This window comes from Rousettus aegyptiacus, unplaced genomic scaffold, assembly GCF_014176215.1.
Source record: "Rousettus aegyptiacus isolate mRouAeg1 unplaced genomic scaffold, mRouAeg1.p scaffold_m13_p_14, whole genome shotgun sequence".
Classification (NCBI taxonomy): domain Eukaryota; kingdom Metazoa; phylum Chordata; class Mammalia; order Chiroptera; family Pteropodidae; genus Rousettus; species Rousettus aegyptiacus.
This window is the reverse complement of record NW_023416289.1, coordinates 24,833,571-24,860,873: the sequence shown is the minus strand read 5'-3', so window position 1 is coordinate 24,860,873 and position 27,303 is coordinate 24,833,571. Positions and strand designations below refer to the sequence as shown.

Genomic DNA, 27,303 nt, shown 5'->3' with positions numbered 1-27,303 from the left:
CTTGCGTCTGGCCTCCCCAAGTTTAGGGCTGCTTGACCACATGTGTCAAAGGTGATCTGAGCCTGTAGTTTTCCCAAAAGTTATTGTCACATCAGTGCCACAGGGCAGTCGGGCAGATATAGGAATTCATGGGTGACTTCTTGTCCAACTAGGTTGTGTTATTGAGGCTGCAGGAAGGGGTGACAAACTCCTCCCCCAGGTGCTCCCATAATGGTAGCTTGTCTTTGAGAAAGGGAGTCCACAGCCCAAGTTACAACTTAGTGTTCAGCTCCAGTGTCAACCATAAGGTCAATAGGTTAACCCCCGACCATCATTTGGACCATAGGCTCCTGGGGGGCCTTGCAGAATGCAGCTCGGTCTGGCCTAGTGCTGGTAACACAGGCTTTTCTTTTAACTGACTTTGGGAGGGCGCCAAGGCTTGGTTGAGGAGGACTCTACAGTTCTCCTCTAGACAGACTCTCAACCAAGGGAGTCAGGTGCTAAACTATTGCCTCTCAAGAATCAATATAAGGGAATTGGTCTGGGTGGCCAGGAGGAACGGTAATGACTTGAGGGACCTTTGCAATGATTTCCTTATCAAAAGCTCCCTCTGCTGGCCATCCAGTGCCAGTAGCGGGCCAGTCTATCTCACAGAAGGTGCGGAGTTAACTGTGGGGTGAGTTCAACTCCATAATCTCCTGAATAACCCTTTTTGGAATTCTTAAGCATACACATAAGGTATCTGTTTACTCTGTTGTCCACCCACCCTCCACCCATGGTCGGTGACGCACATGCACTCAAGATTTGCTTGGCCCATCTCCGGCCGCTCCCCTCATGGCCACCTTTCAGGCCCCTCTTAGCAATCGATGTGTTGGTATAAACCCCTGACCCGGATCACTGGAGTAGACTCCTCACGGAGATCCAGTGACACCACCATAAGCTGTGTGAGTTTCACCACGGAGCCGTGGATAGGGGCTCAACTCTCGCTTTGTAGGTAGGCCATGTCTCCATCACACGCAATCACACACCAACACACTCCACCCTCCGCCCTATGTAACCGAAAGGTCACAGTTTCCTCTAACAAATGTGGAGTACTCAGGTGACCTCAGGAGTTGATCAGACTCACCTCCTGTCCTCTAGTGGACAGGCTGTGCCTGGGACCCGGGTCCTTACCACTCAGTCGGACGGTGCTTCTGAGCTGGCTCCTGCACCTCTCCGGGTTGTGTTGTGCTTTCTGGGACGGCTGCCCAACGTCACTGAAAGAGACATTCCTCCTCTTATGGGCCAGGGGCCCATTGGCGTGCCTTCCTGCATCCTGGGGGCTGGACCCCGAAGACAAAGGAGGCAAAAATTGCCGTCTCCGGTTCTCAGACAAGCCCCCCAAAATGCTGCAGATTCTCGATCAGAGAGACGGGGCACCAAGGCTATAAGCGGGAAGCAGCGTTTATTGATGCCGGCACCGGCTCAGCGGATTCTTATCCAAAGACTGAGCCCCAACTGTGACATAACAGGCAGTTTTATGCCGTCTTGTTTTTCCTACACAGCTTCAGAGATAAGGAAGAACATTAATTGGTTGGCAAGCTATGAAAAAACTGGCGTTAGCCAAAGAGTTCTTGAGGTTGGGGTAAGGCAGTCAGGAACGAACATTGGAGCAGGAAATGGCTGCCACACACCGAGTGTGGTCTCCTCTCAGAGGCAGAGAGAGAGTGAGAGGGTCAGTGAGAGAGAGAGACTCAGTAAAGGCACTGAGAGGGACCCTGAGTGTTTAGGGAATTCAGTTTACATCTCATTCTTTAGTTCCCATTCCTGTGATATGGACATACAGTGAGGAAGGGTAGAACATGTAGAGTGAAAGGCCTGCTGGCAGTTCCCAGCCTTGAATCCTCCTGTTCCCCATGGTTTTAGCCATTGGAAATGACTCTTGGTTGCATTTCCCCTTCACAGGTGTGGGGAATTGGCTGTTAGCAATCCCAGCGGAAATCTTCCTTTGTTCTGAAGGTGTCCTCCTGGCCTGGCTGCAGGGCTGACCAGCCTAGGGCAGTCTCCGATTGTGACTTGAATAACATTTTACCTCTCTTGCCCCCTCCCTATATTACTCCACCCCTCTCTCTCCCACTTCCTTGTTTTTCATTATTATTTATTCTTCTGTTTAGATATTCACTTTTGAATCAGAAAGCTTGAATGTGCCTATATTCCTTTTTGGTAGAGCAAGCCTGCTTTTATGTTTTGCCAAAGACAGTGACAACATAAAAGAGAGCTAAAACTACCTTTCCCTGTCTCCGTCACATCACCTTTACCAAAATGTGCCTTTCAGTATATATACTTTTACCTAACTGTATGCTATAAACAGTATTGTTTTGCATGTAATTTTTAAATGTGTGTAAATGGCATCACCAGGTATGTATTCTACATTTTGCTTTTCTCAGTTTGTTTAAATGCACCCATGTTATATGTGCGTGTGTGTGTGCACGTGTGTGTGTGCGCACGCGTATGTGCGCTGCGCTCCATACCGTTTCTCCTCCCTGTGCTATTCCATCTTACAAATATCCTGCACTTTTCCATGTCCTTTTACTCATTTATATTGTTCCATTTTTCCCTTTGCTACCTTTATGTGTCTAGCTTCTTTCACTCAACTTGTACTTGTGAGATCCATCCATGTTGTTACATGTAGTTATAGCTGAGTCACTCGTCATTGCTGTATATGCTCCATTATATAAACACACAATTTACCACTTCTACAGTAAATGGGCAGTAGGACTATTTTCCTTTTTTTTTCTTTCTTTTCTTTTTTTTTTTTTTGCCTATTTTGAATAACAGTATTGTGGACACTCTTGCACATGTCTTGGTGTGTATATGTACGCATTTGTATTAGGTATATATTTAGAAGCGGAATGGCTGGGTCATTAGGTATGCGTATCATTAACTTCAGTAGAGTGTCACACATCTTTACAATGTCGTTTTGTACCAGTTTACACAACCAGGGCTCCAGTTGCTTTACATTCTTGCCAACAGTTGGTAGTGTTATTAGGCTCTTTAGTTTTTGCCACTTTAATAAGTGTGTAGTAGTATCTTATTGTGGTTTTGCATTTTCTCTAATGAATGACGAATGTACTCCTGTAAGGTGCTTATGCATGAAATATGCCCATTTCGTTTTCTGTCATTTTCTTATTGACTTGAAGGGATGGAGTCATATTTGATTGAGGTTCTTTGTCAGATATGTGATTGCAAATATCTTCTTCCAACCTGTGGTTAGCCTTTTCACTTGTATCTTTTTTTTTTTTTCTCTTACTTTTCCCTTTACTGATTGATAGATATCTTTATTTTCATTTATTTTTTTTTCTTTAACACCTACAGCACCTGGTCTTCCTAGGTGGTCTCCCATCCAAGTACTAACCAGGCCCGACGCTGCTTAGCTTCCGAGATCAGACGGGATCGGGTGTGTTCAGGGTGGCATGGCCGTAGACTTCACTTTACCTTTTGATAAACACCAGTTGTGAACTTTAGTGGAGTCTAATTTAGCAGTCTTCCTTTGCTGCTTCTTTTAAGCAAGTTTTCCCTACTCCAAGGTTGTGAATACCTTCTAGAAATGTTATTGTTTTATCTTTTACATTTTGATCTGTAATCCAACCGGATTTGATTTTTGTATGTGTAAGGTAGGCATCATATTTCATGTCCATTGGTGATACTGGAATAAATTTGCATGATAAAGACAAAACTGGTCAGTATCCTGTGTAATAGTGATCAAGTGAATCTCCACTAGATATGATTTGCATGTCTATGGACAAGAATCATCCAAATTACTCAAACAAGGAGCCGTGTAGAATCAGATAATATGAATAGCTGATAGCCTATGTATTGTTCTTAGAATTGGCCTTTGAATCAGTTATAACAGTTTACTGGTTCTTTTATTGAGTTAAATAAATTTTGTGACTTGTTTGTATTATATCTTTGTGAGATTTATGATTTTATCTGTTTTAAAAAATGATCTTTTAGCAGTTCTAATTTCTTCTTTGCTTTTTACCACTTCTCATCTACTAATGGAGGGGTTTATCATAGGCCATTCTTAAATTTTGGACCAAGGTGACTAACCCAATCATCAGTGGCTGAGGTTTGGGGGTAGGACAGACATAGTACCACAACATGGCTTCCTGTCCACTGGGGATTGCTGGCAAGAAAATACAGTGACTGACAGTTCTAGCATGGCCTATCACTAATTGAGAAACACAGGCGCTTATAATAACCTCATTGTTCCTCTAGCACTAAACATTAAAGAACAGTCATGTATTAATTTTATAGACATGGATTCCAACACAGAATGAGTTTTTGATGAAAAATAGACCTATAACCTAGAAAAAGTGTAATAGGATAGAAAATACATTTTAAAAAATGTAACTGTATTTCTTTGTTGTTTCATGTAGGAGCAACATATATAGTAGCTTTTAAAAAGAAAAAAAATCTAGACAGATTGTTGCATTCATTCATTCAGACCAAATTTTTATTTTTTAAAAATGTGATATAGCCATTTAATTTTCATATTAACAATAGCCAATATGTGACTCATACACATAATTTTCTATGTACACACAAGCATATACTATTTATATAAAAAATAAATTAAGCTTTAATAATGAAACACAAGTTTACAAATGCAGCTTTGTAAAGTCTAAGGAAAAAAAGAAATGTGGAAATTTCTGAGAGACGAGATCACTGTGGAATCTGGCTCTTCAAGATGAAATATTTTAAAAATTAAAAATCCAAGACACATCGAGTATTTTTCAAACACCAATTTTGTAATTCTCCATATTTCTTAATCTAATTATTAACTTTCTGTTGGCTAGAATATGGCTTTTAGGGTTGCTTCCAAAAAGTTAAATGTCATAGAAGTTGAGTGTTGTTATATTTCCATTTAAGAGTTAAAAGTATTAAGGCCCCTTTTAGCCATCCTTCTTGCTTCCAAATACAACTAATCATTTAGTGACCCTCAATGAGCAACTTGCAATTTATGCTTTGATACTTCTTCAATGAATTTTTCGTCTAAAAATGTTCATCATAAATAGTTGCAAAGGATATAAGTGCTGGCATATTGTAGATATTACATCTTTAAATAAAACTGTTACATGCCTCTTTAAATTTGGCCCAGAGGCTCTAAATCCAATATTTATTTGATAGACACTATCATCCTTTCAAAAATTACCTGAAGAAAGCAATTTTTAATAGTAGAAAATGCCACATTTTTTCTTTTACTCCTTGAATTTGTATTTTTAACCTCCCCTCCAAATTTAACCTATTTTTGGACTTTTTATTGCTTAATGGTAGATCTGTAACAAAATTATTTAATATCCTATAGTCCTAAGGCTCCCTGCATCTCAATTTTTATTCTGAATTGAGTCTGATCAATAAATATGGTAAAAATTTTAATAAATTATTAAACATAGTAAAATTTTATTGGCAATGTATCACTTAATGGGATGAGGAAGACTTTCCCTCTGACCCCAATTATTTCATCTATCCGTAGATTAATATTATCTCTGTTAGAATGGTACAGCATCAACTCTAGTCTCCTTTTAAATTTTCTGTATGAAAGTGTTGATAATCCCTTTTCACATAGATAAGTAGATGCGAACAGAAGGAATTTTGTGATAGCAGGATCACTGAATTCTTCCAATGCCCTCGGAGTTACATGCTAAAATACTCAGAAATCTTAGGGTGCTCCCTCAGTTTCGTTCAAAGCAAAGAATCAGGAACCAACAGACTTGCATAAGGATTTGTGCCCTGTTGTTAAGAAGCATTCACTGTCTAAACACCCAAACTTTGAATTTTACCCTTTGAGTTATAATGTACAGTAAGACTGACGATGGGGAAAGATATGTTTTCTTTTGTAAGAGAGAAAACATTTTTTCAGGCAGATGAATCTTAAGAAAGTACACAATAGGAAGGTGAGGATCTGAAAATTGATCCCGTAAAACTATTTGAGCCTGTGCACTCCTTGGAAAGCTCTAGTAGACAGCTTAGGGGTAACTCTGGCCCAGTTTAAAGATCACTGGCTTTGGTGGCTTAAGTTTAGATTTTATTTAGATCACAAAACATGTACAGTTGACCCTTAACACAGGTTTCAATTGCATGGGTCCACTAAGATGTGGATTTTTAAAAAATAAATTCCATAAATGTTTCCTCTTATTTTCTTAATATTTTCTTTTCTCTAGCTTACCCTATTTTAAGAATGCAGTATATAATACACATAACATATAAACTATGTGTTAATCAACTATTTATGTTATTGTTAAGTCTTCTGGTCAGTGGTAGTCTATTAGTAGTTAAATTTGGGGAGAATCAAAAGTTATAGGTGGATTTTTCAACTGCATAGGGGTCAGCACCCCTAAACCCCCCGTTGTTCAAGAGTCAACTGTAAATTATTAGATGATGTTGCCTGTCTTCTTAGTAGAGCAGCAGACCCTCAAATGTGTTCCATTGTACACTAGTCTCATGAGATACTCATCAGCGAAAGGGTTCTGAAATCAAATTTGGGAAATGTGATATTCTAAACCCCTCTTAACTGTGAACATTAAAATATCCAAGTTTCACAGAGGAATTATTTAATTTTGTATAACTTAAATTTCCCAAATTCAAATCATCTAATCAGCCTGCCCCCCTTATTTTTCCATATAATAACATATTAAATAATATCTGTAGGGAAGTGATGAACAAAAACAATTTAACACATATACAGTCATGGTTTTGATCCATCAATGTGGCGGTCACCTTTCAGAATGTTCTTGTCACTATTCTGCTTGACCTGAATTAACTGCGCTTACCATATGACTGCACTGCTATACCACAGTCTCAGCTAGATATTTTATAGGACTTAGGTTTTGTGGAAAGAGCGATGATGTCACCTGTGCCCTTCACTTCCCCCTTCTGTGTTTTTCCTGAGTGACTCCTTCTACCACCAAGGTTCAGATTCATATGTTACTCTAGTTAGAGACTGTAGGAGCCAAAGCAAATACTCTCTAATGGTGGATTCAGTTGTTACAGCACTTAGGAGGAAGAGACAGTTTAGGGAGAGGGTTCCTCTCAGCAACATTTATAGCCTAACCAACCCTTACCCTCTATCTCCTGCCTGCTCTTTTCTCTGCATGGGTGTGGCTGGGTATGGATTTTACACAGTCGCGGGTGAAAGATGCTTAGCCTTCTGCCTGCTATGCCACCATTTCTCATTGTCTTTGATACACTAACAAAAAAATCCATTTTAAATAGAAAGGGAACCCAGGCCTTCGGTTTTTGGCTTTAAAATGAAGTGGGAAGGTTTATGTCTTTTCCTGACCTCTGAGCTGAAATTAGAGGTAATGACAGCAACATCTGAGCTCTACTGTGTAGAGCAGCGGCCCCCAACCTTTTTGGCACCAAGGACGGGTGGTCCTGTGAGAGTCTAATGCCTGATGATCTGAGATGGAGTGGAGGTGGTGATGCTGGGGAGTGGCTGCAAACACAGATGAAGCTTAGTTCATTCACCAGCTGCTCACCTCCTGCCGCGAATGCCCGGTTCCTAACAGGCCTGGTACCTGTCCGTGGTCCCAAGGCTTGGGGACCCCTGGTGTAGAGGTAATAATGGAGCTGTTAGCGGCATGGGGGCAGGGTTGAGGGTGCAATAATGATGAGACTCCAGTGGCTTATCTGGCCAGTGGCTAATGGGGTACTAGCTACAGAGTGAAAATTTCTTCCCTGTAGCCTTCAACTTGTGCCTTTTTCACCCAACCTTTCCTGAAAGTTGCTTTGAACATTTACCACCACCAAGGGATATTCTTCCCTCAGTTGCGGACTGCCAAATAAAATAGCAACTCCCAATTCAAGGAATAACAAATAATGTCACAAGAAAACAGTTCCACCTTGGAAAGGCTTCTATTACTTATACCCCTGGCTTTATAGAAGATAAAATGCATTTTTTTTTTTTAGAAGCACATGGATATGTTTCATAAGACCAGGAACGATAGCTTTTTATTTCCTTAACAAAAATTTTTTAAGCATTGTGCCCCCCATACTGTAGCACAGTTGTTGGCATATGGTGGTGTTCAAAAAAATTTTGTGGAACGAATGGACGAAATCTTTTAATCAGAAAGAGCCTGCTTGGTTTTAATGTATTCTTCAGCAGGGCGTGTATGCTAAGCCCAGGATAACTAGTGGAGGGCTGAATGAGTTTCCAGGACCCAGTTCCATCCAAGCAAAGCCAGCAATCCCACTGCTGGTTTGTTCCTCCTTTTTTCTCTTAAGTCGGTTCTGAATCCACTCTAGTTGTGATTCTACTGGCCACTCCCTGTACCACTATCTTCATTTTTAAAAAACCTTGTTAAATACATCACACTGTATATAAGTCATTGAACTGTATCTCAAGATGCAGGGGAGCGCTGCCTTGTCCTAGGTGGGTTTGCCCCTTTGGGGATGACTGCATTCGAGATTTTCTGTAGCTTTCTAATGCTTAAGCCTATACGGCTTAGCTTGCTGTTCTGGAAAACCGGGTAATCCAGAGAAATTCCTCCTTGGAGCCTAATTTGTATCACTTCATTTCATCAATAAGTGACCTCTTGTCTGTGGGAGCTACAGACTCAGAATCTCAACAGCAGCTGTGTAGCCAGCTTATGAGTGGGCAGAGCAGGGGTGAGTAAGAAGCTGGCAGAGTCTTCAGTGGGCCTCTTTAAGTAGAAGGAGCTTCAAAGACTTCCACCTCCCACCCCCAGTAACCCCAGTTACAAAGCAAGTCTCTACCATTAACTAGAAATTGTCTTAACAGAGATTCCATGGATTCATGTGCTGTAGCAGGTCTGTGCAGGACGTGTGTCTAGGCAGCTAGCCAACCAGTGGGAGTCAAAGTACATTGACCTGAGCCCACTGACCTGGGGCAGGAAAGCTGGGCCAATGTGGCAGTCTGGGGCAAGGCTCCTCTTTGGACCCTGGTAAAATTCAATGGCCTTAATTGTGGAATCCTTTGATTTTAGTTAAAATCCTTTTCAGACGCTAATTTATTGGTTCCTTACATTGTGGGCTCATTTTCTGTGGAAGTCAATTACTTGGGTCTTTAGAGGCTAGAAAAAGAATCCTGCTCAGTGTGCAGGTCGTGCACAGAAGGTTTAACTGTACAAGATTTTTACTGTTTTTATTCAACGAGGTTTGGAACATGAGAGGCCAAAAATGAGGAGTGTGATTTTAGGATCCTCTATAGAGAATTATAAGTTAAGAAATTGTCCAAGATGAAAAAATAGCAGAAAACCACCCTAACTCATGCCTAATGAATCTTCTTCAGAAATGTCATCTTGATAACAGGATTGAAGAGAGGATGACGTCACAGACTAGCATGTTCCCAGTGTCTAAATACAGCACATTCTCCTATATGCAAACACACACGCAGACACATGACACCCTCACACATGTCCCCCAGCTTCTATGAGTAAAACTTGCTGTTGCTGACTCTCTTCTCTCTTAACCTGAAATAAAACAGATTTCACCATTATCCGTTGGGCTAAGACACAGGCCATGTGCTCTGTAACATTTCTCTGTTCACACATCTGCAGGTCACAGGCAGATGATACAGGGTTGAGAGTCAGCAAGGTGACCCCCCAGCAAGACATTTAACCTTGTGAGTCTCAGTTCTCTCAGTGGGCGTTGCACCGGGGTCATCGCTACTCTGCAGGCTGAAGTGAAGATGAAATAAGAATAACATAGTTCAGGAGTCTGCACACTGTTTCCCAGTGGAGGCTGCTATGGCATTTTGGGGGAGGATAATAGTTCTTTGTTGAGTGGGGCTGTCTGGCACACGTGAGGACAGTGGGTGGCCCGACCCCCCCATTACATGTCCATAGCACCATCAGAAGCATCCCTTATGAGGGAGATTCTGCACTGATTTAGAACCACTAGACTAGCCCAATCTTGGGAACTCAATGGGGTCTCTTTAAAAGGTAGAGGTCATTGTTTATTTTCACTATTATATTGAAGTGCCCTTCTAGTGCTAACATTTGACTTAGGGAAGGTACAGATGCTTCAGAAAGTACTATGAGTAAATTTATAGAGAAAGAACTGGAGTCAAGGTATCAGAGAATTTCTAAAGACGGTGGCGCCTTCTCGAAACCTGGCCTCAGGTGTCCAGTGTCACTGGGCTCGAAGGAGCAAGACCTGAGGATCTGCTGGTGGAAAAGGGGCTGACCCACCTGCGGTTGCACTTCTCCTGGTACAGCTGGAGCTGGTTCTCGTTGACGTTGAACTCTTTCACCAGGGCATCCCGGTTGGCGTTGCGCAAGTTCTGGTGTGTGTCATATAGAAAGAGCTGGTTGTTCAGCTCTTCTTGCCGCCTCCGCAGCTGGCGACAGGAGGAGTACAGTTCCTCTTCACTCTCCTGGACAGTAGAGAAAGGAACAACCATGTGGTAATAGTGTCTTCCAAACCAGAAAGTGAGCCATGGCATCTCAGGGGTGTGACTGAAGGGAGCACAGGGCAGAAGCTTTGCAACTGGGATCATCCCAGAAAATCCATGGCCTATTTTAACCAAAGATAAAACTGGCAATTATTTATTCCATTAGAAGCAAGGAGTTTAAAAGCCTCTCGTTGACAATAAAGGGTGGGTTTACTGTAAAACACTGGAATATCAAATACATTACACTTTGATTCTCTTCTAAAATCCAGTTTTTCACTGGTCTGCATCACCTTTGGGCCCTGATCCTGAGGCAAAGGGTCTAAGCATGAAGTGGAACACAGCAGGCGAGGGAGCAAGCAGCCTAATGTAGGACAGAAAGGTAAACAGGAACCAGCAGATCATTTAAGATCTTACAAGGACCTTAAAAAGTATGGTACCACACTACAGCATGGATGAACCTTGAAAACATTACACTAAGGGAAAAAAGCCTGTTCCAAAAGACCACATGCCATGATTCCATTTATATGAAACGTCAAGAACAGAGAAATTCATAGACAGAAAGTAGATTAGTGGTTGCCTGGGGTGAGGATGGAGTGAGTGGAGATGGCTAATGAGCAGGAGTTTCTCTCTGGGGTAATGAAAATGTTCTAAAATTAATCATGGCGATGGCGGAACAACTCTGTAAATATACTAAAAACCACTGAATTGTACGCTTTAACTGGGTGAATCATAGAGCATATATATTCTATACCAACAAAGCTGTAACTACCACTCCCCCCCCCCCAAAAAAAAAGCCAACACGACACAGGTTATGTCCCCAGAGATGGGCATGTGACTCAGTTCTAACCAGTAATGATGTCTTGCTCTCCCACATTACCACCTCTGGCCCACAACCCAAACAGGCCAATGAGAGGCATCCATGGAACTTTGGTTGATATTCTTGGTAAAAGAAAAAATAGTTTCTTTTCTTGGAGATCAGCTGAGAGAGTGACGAATATTTCCAGTTACTAGTGGCCCCTTTGCTATCATGCAGAGAAAGTTGGGAATGAAGCCAAAATAGGGAAACAGAACCACTCGGTGAGCACCTGGACCCAGCCATGACGAAAACAAGTCCTACCCCTAAACTTTGTAGTTGTCTGAGACAAAATATTCCCTCCATTATGCTAAAAAAAAAAAAAAAACTTATCAGGATAAAGAATTTGGGTTTTAGCATAGGAGGAGAGGGATGTGTTACCTCACTGCTGTTTTTAAAAGACTGCTGATTATTCTGTAAAGAATGGCTGCTTGGGAGGTGTGTCTATTGGCTGCTACTACTGATGGAGCAATTCAAGAGAGAGATAGATGTCCGTGCTATAAAAACGTGCATTGATACACACAAATGAACTTCTTTTTTCATTTATTTTTACAAAAAATGGACTCATCATACCTTGCTCTGCAAATTATTTTCCCACCTTAACAATCATGGACATCCCCCAGGATAAAGGGTAGAACTCTGACTTTGGAGAGTAGGGAGAGCAATGCTGAGGGTTATTACAGCCACTGGCAAAGCCGCAAAGGAGTAAAAAGATGATTGGCTTCGCACGAGGAGCGTAGGTAAAATGGACAGTCCTTGGTGACTAATTCAATATATTGAGGAAGACATTGGGAAGAATCAGTAATGACTTTGCTTAAATTTATGCCCTTCCTCAAGGAGACCAACTTTCCTTCCTATTATGAATAAAGCAAAAGCAAAACCAAAACCCCATTCAAGTCTTAATGCGATACTGCAAATGGTCTCTTTTCACCTTCTCTCCACCTAGAAGAGAACTTCTGTTGCTTTCATATATGTAATGACTATTTCTTCGGGTTAAGGTCAAAATCTACCTTTTCTACTAATGCTTCTATAATTAAAACTCTTTTATCTCTTGTTCTGAATCCCAAAGCATTTATAGCTATGTTACGTAATTTAGTCCTTAGTATTTCATATATATAAACATCATATTAAAAAATACAAATAACATTCAGAAAAGTATGTAAACATATATAGCAGGTCCCTAAATAACGTTTTGTTCAATATTTCATTATAACGTTAAGAAAAAAAAAATGACTCCACGCAGGGCCACTGCCTGGAGTTTTCACATTCTCCCCATGTCTGCAAGGCTTTTCTCCAGGTACTCTGGTCTCCTCTCGCATCCCAGAGATGTGCACGTAAGGTGAATGGGTGTGTCTGCATTGATTGTGCATGTGTGTAAGTGTGCCCTGTGATGGAAAGGCATCCTGTCCATGGTGGAGTCCCCACCTGCACCCTGAGCTACTGAGATAGGGTCAGGCCACCCATGACCCTGAACTGGAATAAGTAGGTTAAAAAAGAATTATCTTACTTGTTTTCATTACTCTTTCTTAAGTGTACATCTAGCTCACATTTATTTCAGTGTTTAATATTAGAAGTGTTTGGGGTCTTTAGAAGTTTGGTCATGTTTTTGTGACCAGAAATATGCCATAGCAACATAACTCTTGTTTCTGTCAACGAGCCTATAGTAAAACTGGTTTCATTATACATTGTTTAGCTTAAAGTTGCAGTTTTCAAGAACCTATTGATGACATTGAGGATTTACTGTATACATTTTAATGAATAACTGTAAAGCAAACAGCCATGGAGCCACTACAAACTCAAAAAATAGAGCACGCTGTCCACTCTAAGCACCCCTCCCAGTCAAGACTCCTTCCTCCTCCGTTCGAATTTTGTGACCATTATTTCCTGGTTTTCTTCTGAGCCTAGTGTTCAAAAATTTAGTTTTTCTTTTTCAAGTCTATAGTTATTTCTGTTTCCGAATATACTTTACTGATTTCTTCGCTCATCATTGCTTCTTGCATTATATTGCCTCTTGCCTAAGAACGTTCTTTTTGCAAAGGTTACTTTGTACTAAATTATCTGCCTTTGTATGTCTGAAAACACCTTCATTTTGCCCTCATCTTGAGTGGCAGTTATTAGGATATAGAATATCTAGACCAATAGCTGTGTTTCTTGAACAGTTTTGAAGACGTGTCTTAGTCTTTAGGATGCTCTTGATAGGTGTGTGTATTACTGTCATTGGTCGGTTCTTGGTAGGTAACCTTTCTTTTCTCTCATTATTTACTCTTTATGCTTGTTCTGCCAATTCAGGATGAAATATCTATATGTGGATCTACACCTATTTATACTGCTGTGTTTATAAATTAGAGAACTCGTGTCTCTTCAATGCTGGAAAATTCTCAACCATCAACCTCTCAAATATTTTATGTTGGAGTTTCTCATTCTATTCTTTTTTTCAACTCGTATTTTTCATATTTATATCTTATGCTGTCTTCAAAGCAAATTTTCAAACACAATCTTCACATTTACTAATTCTTTCTTTAACTGTAGCCTTTCTGGAATGTCCTTACTAGGCTTTAACGCAATTTTTTTCAAAGATTTTTCAAATTGTATTTCCATGATTTCTAATTGGTCCTTTCATTCCTACATGTTCTTGATTAATAGTAAGAAGGGTTGTTCTTTTTAAAATAGAAGTTACTCATTGGGTTCTCTTAAGAGAAAAACAATTCAAAGTTATTTTCAGATTCATTGGAGTGAATTCTCTTGTTTTTACATTTGTTGGCTTTATTGGCATTATTTTCTTTATGTGATTTAAAATTTTAATGTGCAAGCTCATTTTGAATGGGAAGATTGAATCTAAATGTTGGTATCTAGTTTGCTGAATGTCCTTAAAGGGGGGCTCTCAAGGGCAAGGTCAGCAAAGTGTTAAGCTAATGGCCTGGAGCTTTAGGTTCTCAGGAATACCACCTGTCCCAGCCTGTGTCTCAACCGAAGGGCTGTGTCGACTTTTGTCCCGGTCCCTCAAGGAAGCAGCTGACCACTGACCTGAGTCCTTGCCAAATCTTTTTATCCAAAGGGTGTTTCAGAAAAATGAAGCCCACCTGGACCTGAATCCTCTATTTGTGTATTGCATTAGCCACAAAAATGAAATGAAGTATCCAAATACAAGCAGTCTTAAAAAGAACACGTTTAAGGAAAGCAGACTAAATCAGTAAAGATAAACATGGAAATGGTTAAATTAGAAAACCAAAAAATAAAAATATAAATTCAAGAGCTGGGTCGTTTTATGGGAAGAACACAACACAGTCAAGGAAGTAGATAATCCATCATCTAAATCTAATCTAGAAATGTGTGAAAGTCCAAATAAGACATAAGAACAGGTATATAACTACAGATAAAAAGAAATGAAACTGTGAAACAAATAAAAAGATGATAATGAAAAGAATGAATATATGTATTTGTTGTATATAAGGCTCTTATATCTTCATTATATAATAGATATGTACACATTTCCTATTATACAAAATTATTCCATAAGAGAAAAAAAAAATTGAAGAAACTTAAAATTCTTCCCAGAAGAAAATGAGAAAGTTTCATAACCAGGCCCAGAAAGTTTTACAAACACGGTCTTTAACATCAGTTTTACGGTGGTAGCAGTTAACTCCAGTTCTGCTCAAAATGTGCCATGGCCCTGAGAAAGGAGCATGGCCTCCAAGTCACTCCCATGAAGCCAGCATAACAAAACCTGACCAAAAACTACAGGCTCAACTCTCAGTGAAACCCCTGCAAAAAATCCTAAATAAAATATTAACACATACATTATAGAAGCACATTAAACAATATAATCCTCTTATGTTTTCCTAAGAAATTCTTTTTTCTAATCCCTCTAAATGACTGTTTCACACCTCTGCTCTTCAAACCTCCCCACCCTCAGCGGATGGCCTTGCTTCTGGTTTCACATTTCGGAATATAGAAGAAATTACATGGGAACTCGGCCTGTCCTGAGCCCTGGGTACCATATCCCATGCCTTCTTTCCTGCTGGCCCCAGAGTCCCATCTCTCCTACTCGTTTCTTCATTCCTGTACATACCCCCTTTTTCCTCCTGTATCACTGTTGCCCTTCTCCACTAAATCGTCCCCATCAGCAGCATGCAAGTACATCTTAACAAGCTCTCCCTTCACCCCACATCCCCCTCCAGCTACTGACCCTCTCTTGTCACTTTCAAATGTCCTCGAATAGGTCATATGCTCCCCAGCAATGTGTCATCTACTTCCACTTACATTCTCAATTTTAAGGTCGGTTTTTATTAATAATGTGTGCGCAGAGCTGAAAGAGTCAAGACCGTACTGCAGGGATTAATCCCCAAAAACCCAGCTGTCTCCCTGTTCACCATACCCACTCCTCATGCCCCTGCTCCCTAAAATGCATAGTTGTTTCTTTTGATTATTGACAGTTCTAAAAAAATGCTTATACTGCAAGATCTTGGTTTTCCAGTTTTTAGTGATTATCTTCAGAGATAGATTTGTCTGTTTTTCCTATATACTCTTATCTTCCCCCATGGAGATATGCCCATTCTGGGTTATATCAATTTATGTTTATGTTGTGTTTTTACTATTATTCTCACGTGTGTGTGTGTGTGTGTGTGTGTGTGTGTGTGTGTGTGTGTGTGGTTTTTAAGATCCTTGAATCCTTGGAGGACATTTTTGGTAATAAATTACAACTGGCCTGTGACAGAATCTTCATGGGTTTCTCGACTTAGTTTTTTCAGTTTTTATCCTTCACCGATGCTTTTTTCTTTTAATTTTTTTTAAGATGAAATTTTAAACTTACAGAAAAGTTGCAATAATAGAAAAGAGAGTTCTCTTATACCCTATGTTATGCTACCCAGGCTCCCAGGGTTAATAGCCTGCACAACCACAGTACAATTATCATAACTAAGAAACTAACACTGGCGTAATACTATTAACTAAACTATAGGTTTTATTCAGTTTTCTGTTGTTTTCCACCAATTTCCTTTTTCTGTTCCAATATTCAGTCCAGGATCCCACACTGCATTTACTTTCCGTGTCTCGTTCAGAGCCCTCCAACCTGTGGCATTTCCTCAGTCCTCTCTTATCTTTTTGACCTTGACACCTTTGAAGAGTACAGGTCAGTAAGTTTGTATAACGTCCCACTATTTGGGTTTGCTGGTGTTTTCTCATGGTCTGATTGAGGTCACGCAGCTTTGGCAAGTGGCACAGAAGTGATGGACCCTTCTCAGGAGGTACGTCTCATCGCTAGTTTTGTCTCTTTACCATAATATGTACTGATTATTTCATTCAACTGGTTATTTTTGTGGCATCTAGTAGTTGATGCTTTTTCTCAATAAATGTGTTGCTAATGGCACGAAAACTACTTGGTTGTGATATGTTGCTCTTATGGAAATGACTTGCCTTTTTTTTTTTTTTTTTAGAATTTTAACATCTGTATACATAGTTGGCATCGATCTATGAATGTATCAGTGTATGAGTGGGAGGACAGGCGTAATATCTCCAGTTTCGAAAGTTATATAGCTTTGAGATATTGGAGCATTTCCACATTTCTTTTGACATCGATGGATTAAAATTGGAATTATTTTCTTTAAAATCAGGTAGAACACAATTATAAAACCATCTAGATCTGATACCCATTTTGTCCCATGGGTATATTATGACCCTTCAAATTTTCCTGTAGGAATCTGTAAGTTCTCTACTGCTTCTTGAAACAATTTTAGCCCATTTATATTCTTCAAGGCAATTACCCATTTGCCATCACTTTTCAAATGTATCTCATTATTTGGGGTTCAGTTTCCTTTTCAATGCTCTTGTATGTTTTTGCTCTTACTTTGCTCCTTGATTAAGCAGGCAAAGAGTTTATTTAAAAGGTCTTTTCAGTGAATCAGCATTTGTTTATCCTTCTCTGTGTGTGTGTGTGTGTGTGTGTGTGTTTCATTCAGTTGGCTTTTATCTCTACTTTGTTCCTATTAGTTTATGTGTGTTTAAAACTTTAAAGATGACTGCTTAGTGCATGTATTTTAGGGCAAGCACTTTCCTCTTCTAAACATGGTTTGCTTTGGCATAAATGCTTTTACTACATGTGTAATTTACTTGTTTTGATTTATTTCATCTAGGAATTTCTTATTTTTAAATAGGAAACACTTTAGCCATCTTTTAGTGTCTTTCATATTTTATCATGTCGTAGACAAATAATGACTTATGAAATCATTATTTTTAAAAGTGTAGTAAGATTTTCTCTGTGACCAAGTAGAATGCAATCAAGTTTATAAAGTTTCTGGGAAATAGAAGAAACCAACATACATTTTCTACTTGTACAACACAAAATTGTGTATCTCTTAAATTAAGCTTATCGATATTATTTTGATCATCTGACCTTGTTGATTTTTTTGTATACTAGACCTTCCAAATTCTGAAATTTTTTTTATGATATAATCTTCATATTTGTAGGAGCTTTTGTTTTATATGTTTAGGTATTATGGTGTTTCCTAATTAAACATCTATGATTTTTGTGTCCCTTTTATAAACCAAACAATTCTATCAGTATGTATTGTTGTTCTTAATACTCTTTTGATACTTTTGATCTTAAATTCTACTTTGATATTAACTTAATTTTTCCCAGTGACTCTGTCATTATATTTTTATTTAACCTTTCTTCATTGTTTTAGGCTTATGTCTTCTAAACATTGTGCAGTTAGATTTCTTTGCTTCTTTTCTAATAGAGAATTCAGTCCATTCATTGACTCAAATATAAGTTATATCCATTCAATTTTGATTACTATACATTTTTATTCTTTTATACTTTTCCATATTTTTACTCTCTTGATTCAAGTTTCTATTGATCTTTTTTCCTCATTTCTCTGCTTTTCAATTTGTATAGCAGTTACTTTTAATTTTTAAACAATACTAATTAAGATTACATTTTCTTTTTACACCAAAATATCAGAATTAACTCTCCTCTTGTAGAATGTTTTGTTTTCCTACTTATCCCCTAAGCATCAAAGTTGGACACCTCTGTTTCACCTCTGAACTCCTGGATTTTGCTGATATTTCATTATTTTAATTCCAGACTATCACAAAATTTTTCATTACGATGTATTCTATTTCAAGAATCCTATGTGACACCTAACATCGCAAAATTTCTCACTGTTATCATACTCTAAATTTAACTGTATTGCAAAATTTATTATTTTGATCTCTTTATCTCCCTATCAAGAAATTTCTCTTCCAGTTAAAGTTTTCATCAATTGAGATCCTTTCTTGATGTCTTTTCTGAGTAGGATACATGACATATCTAAACTCTCGCATATCCACAAATACATTCCCATTGCTTTGACCTGTGGGGGGCTAGGCACTGAATTCTTTGGTCTTACTAGTCCATAGATGGCACTCAAGTGTCTTCTCATTTCCAGTGCTGAAGTGGACAAGTCTGATGTTAGATATATTTGATTTTCTTTGTAGATAACTTTTCAGGTTTTTTTTTTTTTCAATTTATCCTTAAACTTCAAAACTTTTACTAAAATACATCTGGGGCTGGGTGTGTGTGTGTGTTTATTCATCCCTCTGAGAATCAAGTGAGCACTCTCAAGCAGCAAATCAAAGAAAATTCCCTCTTAACTGTTTCATTAATAGCTCTCCATCCATCTGTTCCACTTCGTCCTTTGGAACATGCTTGCATGTTGGCTCGTTTGCACCTGTCCTCTGAGCCTATCTTTTCCTTTATGATTTCCATCTCATGGAGGTATTGCTCTGCATCGTGAGATAGTTCTTCTACATTATGGTTTGGGTCACTAACGTGAACCTCTGTTTATATACAGAATTTTTAAATTCAAGAAACCAGTTTTTTTTTTGGTTTTAAATGTCAGTCTTTTTCAGTGCTCTACTTGGATATCGTTGAAAGCTCTTATGACTTATGTGTTAGGGTTCTCATCAGGAGCTTCCAGTGGCTCTACTTCAACTGCCAGCTACCTGTATACCAGGTATCCACTGTCTGTCTTCCTCTCATTGCTCTGTGCCAGTTCTTTTTTCCACTGTGTGCTCATGGTTTTGTCTGTTCAGCAGTCACATCAGGTTGTGGGGTCTTAGTGGCAGGCACAGCAGTTTCTGCTCTTTGGGGTCGACATTGGGCAAACTGGCAAATTTCAGCTGTCAAAGCACAAAAAAAGGGGCTTTCTCTGTGCCTCTGCGTCTCCCCAGCTGTAAGGAAATCTTCCCCAAACTCACAAACAAGGAGCAGCTCAGCTCCAGAGTGCAGCGCCCCCGCCTGGTCCTCTAGGACTCCAGAGTGTGTGTCGTAGACTTTCTGCAAAGGGATTCACACATCTCTTCCTGCTGAGCCCTCACCGAGAACCACAGCATCCTGGTCTTTCCACCAGGCTACTCTGCCCCTTGCACCCAGTGCAGACAAAGCTAAACACTGTCTACCCCAGGATCAGTACTCAAAGATCTCAGGGCAGCCAGTTTTCTCAAACACACCATCCAGGCACTGCCAGCTTGCCCACCGATGGTGATTAGGATGGATTATTCAAGTTTCCGTACTTCCTCCTGTCCCATTCTTCTGAATTGTACAAGTTTACATCACTTGAGTGGAGGCCCTTTTCAATTAAGGGCAAGATTGGATTTAAAACATCAACTTGAAAGCATTTACTTTCAGAGAACAATTTGACATGTATCCAAAAATATATGGTCTTTTTTTCCCCCTGTTAGTATCTATTATTCCATGACTAAATGCCTAGCATCAGTAAAAATAATTTTTAATCAACAATGTTATATAAAGACATTTGTTTTTTATAAAGTAAAAAACTACAAACAACCTGAATGTCCATCAGTGACAGAATGGCTAAGTGAATTAGGGACCCACACCTCTGAAATAGGTATTAGCAGCTTAGAAAAGCACATAATAATAGAAAAATGCTTCAAGTCCTCTGTGAAGTGCATAAAGGACACATATTCATATGTATTAAATATAACTATAGAAATATCATATGCAAAAAATTATCAGGCAAAGGAATTATACTAAAATACTAATAGGGGCTATGTACAAGTTATTTATGGGGATCTTCCTCCCAAATCCCCCCTTTTTTCCTGTTTCTCAAATTAAATATAGTAGGTAATAGAATGGTGTTAAAAATATTCTTTGCAAATCATATATCCAGACGAATAAAGGACTGAGAATTGATCAAGTAATCGTGACATGTAAATGGCTTCTTCAGAAAGGGCTTAAAGTGCTTATTGACAGTTATCTGGGGCTTTAAACTTTATCTCAGCAAATGTTTTATGAGTAAACTCTATCTCAGCCCTCACTGGATCAATCATTTACTCAGACAAATCTCTCACGAAGCTGTTTACCCGAGTCTCTCCTGGGCATCACAGAGGATACGGAGATGATAAATAAAACAAGGTCTGACCTTGGGCAGTAAGCAAGCCCAGATCCACGGAACACAACCCAGCTCAGCTTCCCAGAGACCCCTCATCACAATGTGGTGCAGAAACACCAAACGGCACCTGTGGCTGAGAACCAGGTGACAGATGTGGAATTAAATACCAGCTTGAAAACCAGCAGCTGAAATGAAATTTGCACATACTCAGACAACTTTTCCGCCAAAACTCCTTCACAGAGCAGATCTGCAAGAGTCAACATTTCCCTTGGAACCCCACGCTATGCACCCACTCCTCCACCGCACTCTGGTGGTGTTGCCAACGGCAACCAGTGCATGAAGTTTCCCCCTTCCAAGAAGTCAAATCTGGATAAGCACATTTTCCTTTCAATATAGTAATTTTTTAAGCTGCCTTTGATCCCTAATTATTGAAATTATTTATAATGTTTCTGAGTTGTTTATGACAGCTTTGCACAGCAGTGTCTAGACGAATGCTTTCCTACGACCATCTAAAACCACTTTTATCACTTCATTTTTCCATGAAATGTCTGCAAAAGGGCTTTATGTGTATGAAGAGGAAGAGCTAGTATCCTTTCCCTGGGCAGCAGAATCCCAGATCCTTCAGTGGGCTAAGCCAAGGGTCTTCATGCTTACTTATTCCAGGCTTTTACTGAAGGCCCAAGTTTTACAATTTTACCTTCCTGCTGAATAAATTGAACCCCCTAATTCCATATCTGGGAATTCATCCTAAGGAAATAATTCTGAATTAAAGGAGGAAAAGGAAAACAACATGAAAATGTTCACGAGAGCCTTATTTGTAAGTGGATTCCATCTAAATGCTCAACTTAGGGGAATGCTTAATCTATGGTTGATCAGCTTGATGGAAAAATCTGTCAATCATTAAATGCTAGGGAAGATTAGGTAATAGTAGGGAAAGAGCTTATCTTGCTTTAAAGCAGTGGTTCTCAACCAAGGATGATTGTGTTACCCAGGGGTCATTCAACAATGTATGGAGATAGTTTTGGCTGTTATACAGGGGGAGGGGTCCTCCCGGCATCTAGTAGGTTGAGGGCAGGGATGCTGCTAAACACCCTACAATGCATTGGACGGCCCACACCACAAAGGGTGACCTGGCCCCAAATGTCGAGAGTGTCAAAGTTTTAAAAAAACACCTACTTTTTAAAGAAAGTATACATGCATATATGAATTTGTATTATCATTATTACATTCATATAAAGAATGCATTAGCCTGGGAAATGAAGGAGGCAAACCAAATGCTGGCTTTATCTGCTCATCTCTTCCCAAAAATTATAAGACTATACTTTCTGCATAATCTGTGTGTGGTTTTAAAAACCATTTATACAAAATAATATACTCTGGCTTAAGTCTTCTAGTGAACTTCTGAAAGACCTCAGGTAGTCTTATTAATGATAAATTGATAAATGCACAATTCATTCTAAAAGAGGAGAAATTTAAGACTTGTGCATTCTCAACAAGGACCTGTTGGCTGACTCAGTTGCCTGGCAAAGGGGGGAATTTATATAAACTTTAATGAGCGTTTCTACAATGGTAAGAATCATGAAAGGTGATGTTTTTTGATCCATAATTTAAGGTTCAAGTGAACTATAATTTATTTTGACAGAATCTAAAGCACTAACATTTAAAATTTGTTTCAAAATGGAAAACTTTCCATTATCCACCCCCTTACCTTTTTAAGACAGAATGTCATCATCATGAGCTTATTTGTTTTACTAATAAAAAGTGATGCCTTTGGCTGTCACTGAGATTCTAGGGCCCCCAACTAGTGTGCTTTTTAAGTCTCTGCTTCCTGCTTTTACTGTTTTTTGCCTCTTATTTTTGCATCCTCTTCCATTTCAATGCTTCTAAAATGCTTTGGAGTGTAAAACTATCAAGGTTGCAAAAACTGAACGTAAGGGAAATAGCTATGCAGAAAAGCCTAAAGTTCTCTCCTCTGAGTAGAGTTCATGAATTTTTACTGCATGAACTATGGCTATTAAAAGGCATCCCTTTCCCTGTAATCCTCCTTCCCTGTTTGGTAGGTCTCAGCTGTATTCTGGAAATTTCCAAATAAGCAACTTCCAAATCGCTGTTTAGTTCTTACAACCAGAAGAATAACAATACAGGCTGTGACTTCTCTACGCAGAAAACCACTAAACTGAGAAAAGATATGCATCCAGGGGCGCTGAGCAAGCCCACATCAGCCTGCTGGGGTCCAGAACCATAGTTTTTCTAAGTTATTCCAAGAGAACTGGAGTGAGCAGAGGAATCCCCCAGCCGGTGCTGGTTTTTGTGGTAGGGGAATGGGAAGCTCTTGGGAGACTGTATTGGTCATGTGCGAGGCTTTGCAAAAACAAACACCAAATGGGTTTCATTCTATGCAAGAGGCCATCAGGAAGACTCTGAAGCTCAGAATCACAATAAGAATCCACATCTTCTCCCATCATCAAACCCATGACGTGAACTACCCACAGCTTGGTGCTGTGTCCTCAACAAACTTATCCTCTTTCATAGTTCAACGAGGCCAAACCGTTTCTGCGAAGCCTCCCCTAAGTGGCTGATTAAAGGGTGGACTAAACATCTTCAGGCCTTGGCAGACCAAGAAGGCCGGCTCCTCCAGCAGCAGAGAGAACCACAAAAGGAGTGCCACTCACTATGGAAAGTTGTGGTTCTTGAATTTCCTTCCCTGAGACAGGCCATGACAAGGCCTTGTTGGATGCTCTGATCTTAAGGGATTCCCAAAGACCGACAGGCAGAGAAAGGCACCCAGGAAGGAAGAACTGATGTAGAAGAGCACTGTCTTGCCTAGCTCTTGCTGAAATGAATATATTGAGGAATTTTCAAAGAGCTTCACCCTTTCCACCTACATGGCCTACTCATAGAATTGTAGAAAAATCCTCCAAGAAAGATGGATGCTGGGAGGAAAGACCTAGGACCTCTGGGGGATATCTGTCACTGAAAGGAATTCTTTAATGATGTGGCATGTTTGGCTAGATAATTCTCGATGGGTGTAGTCCATCAGTCAACCATACTCATTGGCCATTTCCACCCCAACAGCAGGTAGAGCTCAGAGAACCCCTACATGTTTCTCCACTCACCAGGACTGGCCGCATCTCACAGAAAACCAGGAGGGAAGCCAGTTCAATGTCTTCGCTGTACCCGTTCTTCAGAGGAACAGATCTAAATCCTGTGACAGAATGGGGGAAAAAACAGTGCAAAGGCAGGCAATTAATGTCTGACCTTAGCTTTCTTGGGGTACCCAGGGATCACATACATGCCTAGTTCAAGGAACAGAGAAGTCAGTGCCCCGTGCTGGGCCTGACTTTCTGGAAACCAGAATACTCATCCTGATGGTTATGGATATGGGTTCCAGAATGCAGCCTTGACTGGCAGGTCCATACAGAGAAATGAAGTTAAAACTATCTGCCATCTAGAAATGAAAGTGATTCACTCAGAAGAAATTAAAACCCACAGAACATTACATATTGAATTTAGAGTGGCTGCAGTTGTGGTTCAATTCCTTAAATACTCCTAAGGCCAAAAGACTCAGAGGAGTAATGAATCCTCACATCCATTTCCTCTACTTAGCCTTTTAGGAAGCACAGGACAGGGGAATGCCTTTAAAGATTTTTCAGTGGGAGGAAATCTTCCTGTCGCTGGGCAGTTCATAGCAGTATTGATCATCCTCCTCGGAAAGCCACTGTCTATAATTTTAATGGTATCTGACAGTCATTTTAAATGTTTAAGAGGAGGATTGAGGTAGAGCTAAAATCCTCTGCCACCACCACCCATTAAATAATGTTTACGGAAACACATCTCAAAGGTTGGTTGGTTTGCTTATTTTTAATTAATGAAGAACACATGGTAAAATAAGTCTCCACCCCACCCACTCATAATGCCTTATTCCAGAAGGAACTGTTGATAACAGTGTCCCTCCAAGATAGTCTATACATGTGTTCAAGTTCCCTTTAAAATCGCAAAGGACCGTACCCTGACCCGAGCAATTCTGATCCTTACAGTTTCCATTTACCACTTTCTTGAGGATTCACTGTATGGCCCTAGGTTGACCTGAAAGCTTCTTTTTAATTACATTTTTAAATTTAAGTATAGTTGGTATACAATAGTAGTTATATTAGTTTTAGGTATACAATATAGCGATTTGACATTTTTTGTACCTTATAATGGGATCACCCCACTAATTCTAGTAATCATCTGTCACCATGAAAACTTACCACAATATTATTGACTATATTCCCTTTCACCTTTTTCACCCATCCACCACCACCTCCCCTCTGGTAACCATCCCTTTGGTTTCTGTTTTTGTGAGTCTGGGCTTTTTTTCCAATATAGTTTTTTAGATTCCACATATAAAAAACCATACGGCATTTGTCTTTCTCTGTCTGGATTATTTCACTTAGTATACTACCCTTTAGATCCATCCATGTTGTTGCAAATAGTAAAATTGCATTCTTTTTTTATTGCTGTTAATAGTTCATTGTGTGCATGTGTGTGTGCATGTGTGTATGTATATATATATATGCATACATATATGAAAAAATGTGCAACATCACTAATCATTAGGGAAATGCAAGTCAAAACCACAATAGTCAGAATGGCTATTATCAAAAAGTCAACAAGTAACGTGTCGGTGAGGATGTGGTGAAAACCCTGGTGCACTGTTGGTGGGACTGCAAACTGGTACAGCCAGTATGGAAAACAATAGATTAATTGACCATGTAAGCAAGGGTTCATTTCTGGGCTTTCTTTCTGTTCCATTGATGTATGGGTCTGTTGTTGTGCCAATACCATGCCGTTTTAATTATCATAGCTGTGTAATATAGTTTGAAGTCAAGGAGCATGATACCTCTTTGTTATTTCTCAGGAGTGCTTTGGCTATTCATAGTTTTGGGGTTTTTTTCTTGTGGTTCCACATAAATTTTAGAATTATATGAAGAATGTCATTGGTATTTTGATAGAAATTGCACTGCATTTGTAGATTGCTTTGGGTAGAACGGACATTTTAATAGTATTAATCCTTCCAATCCATTTATTTGTGTCTTCACTTTCTTCAGGGTCTTAGTTTTCAGAGTAAAGGTCTTTCACCTCTTTGGTTAAATTTATTCTTAGATATTTTATTCTTTAAAAAAATTTTTTTCTTTATTAAAATTATTGAAGTGGCGCACTGGTCAATAAAATCAAATAGTTTTCAAGTGTACAATTCAGTAATGTCATATGTATATTGCACTGAGTGCTCATCACCCAAAATTAAATTTCCTTCTGCCACCAAATATTTGACCTCCTCTACCCTTATCTACCACCCCTCCCCCAACTCTGGTAATCACTAATCCACTGTCAGTGTCCATGAGTCTGTTTGCCATGTTTCTTTGTTGCTTTCAGCTTTACATCCCACATATAAGTGAAATCATATGGTTCTCAACTTTCTCTGATTTATTTTGCTTAGCGTGATAATCTCAAGATCCATCCATATCTTCCCAAATGGCAGTCTTTCACCTTTTCTTATGACTGAATAATATTCCATTGTATATATGTACCACATCATCTTTATCCAATCATCTATCAGAGGACACTTCAGTTGTTTCCATGTTTTGGCCACCGTGAATAATGCTGCAGTGAACATCGGGGTGCATATATCTTTGTGGATAAATGTTTTCACGTTTTTTGGGTAAATACCCAGAAAAGGGATTGCTGGGTCATATGGTAATTCTGTTCTTAGTTTTACTGAGGAAACTCCATACTGTTTTCCACAGCGGCTATACCAAGTTACATTCCCACCAGCAATGTATGAGGGTTCCTTTTTCTCTACGACCTCTCTAACACTTGTTATCACTCAACCAGGCTTGAGGTGGTATCTCATTATGGTTTTGATTTGCATTACCCTAATAGCTAGTAAAGTTGAGCATCTTTACACATGTCTGTTGTCTATTTGTATGTCTTCTTGGGAGAAGTCCTCTACCAATTTTTTTAATTGGATTGTTTGGTTTTTTTTTTATTGTTGAGTTGTAGGAGTTCTTCACATATTTTGGATATTAGGCCCTTATTAGAGGCATTGTTTGCAAATTTCTTCTCCTATTCTGATGGTTGCTTTTTGTTGATGGTTTCCTTTGCTGTGCAGAAGCTTTTTAGTTTGATAAAGTCCCATTCATTTATTTTTGTTTTTTCTTCCCTTGCCTTTAAAGTCAAATTCACAAAATCTTCTCTAAATATGAGGTCCATGCGTTTAGTACCAGTATTTTCTTTTATGTAATTTATTGTTTCAGGTTTATATTCAAGACTTTGATCCAATTGAATTAATTTTGGTGTATGATGACAGATAGCAATCTAGTTTCATTCTTTGCATGGGCTTTCCAATTTTCCCAGCACTATCTATTGAAGAGGTTTTCCTTTCTCCATTGTATGTGTTTGGTTCTTTGTCATAAATTATTTGCCCATATATACAGGGGTTTATTTCTGGACTTTCAATTCTGTTCCCTTGGTCTATGTGTCTGTTTTTCTGGCAATACCATGCTTTTTAAATTATTGTCACTTTGTAGTATAATTTGAAGTCAGGCAGAGTGATACTTCTGGCTTTTTTTTTTTTTTTCCTCAAGATGGCTTTGGCTATTCAAGGTCTTTTGTACTTCCATAAAAATCTGATTATTTTTTGTTCA

The 27,303-nt window shown here is 39.3% G+C and overlaps 1 protein-coding gene and 1 non-coding gene across 3 annotated transcripts in view; both read right to left on the bottom strand.

Annotated features, from left to right (window-relative positions):
• Positions 1-3,324: 3,324 nt before the first annotated feature.
• Positions 3,325-3,443, bottom strand: LOC118611656. The gene has a single exon (XR_004954535.1). It is a non-coding gene; the product is annotated as a 5S ribosomal RNA (ribosomal RNA).
• A 1,001-nt stretch (positions 3,444-4,444) lies between these two features.
• The window catches only part of PLCG2 (phospholipase C gamma 2), a 140,132-nt gene continuing 117,273 nt past the window's right edge, over positions 4,445-27,303 (bottom strand). The window contains exons 27-29 of one of the 2 annotated variants that reach the window (XM_036231514.1): positions 23,734-23,822; positions 10,173-10,357; positions 4,445-9,452 (exon numbers count right to left, since the gene is read on the bottom strand). In XM_036231514.1, coding sequence (XP_036087407.1) covers positions 9,410-9,452; positions 10,173-10,357; positions 23,734-23,822 — 317 coding nt within the window. In that variant the 3' untranslated portion in view covers positions 4,445-9,409. The remainder of the gene's footprint in view (positions 9,453-10,172; positions 10,358-23,733; positions 23,823-27,303) is intronic. The other variant, XM_016165884.2, reaches the window with a different exon arrangement.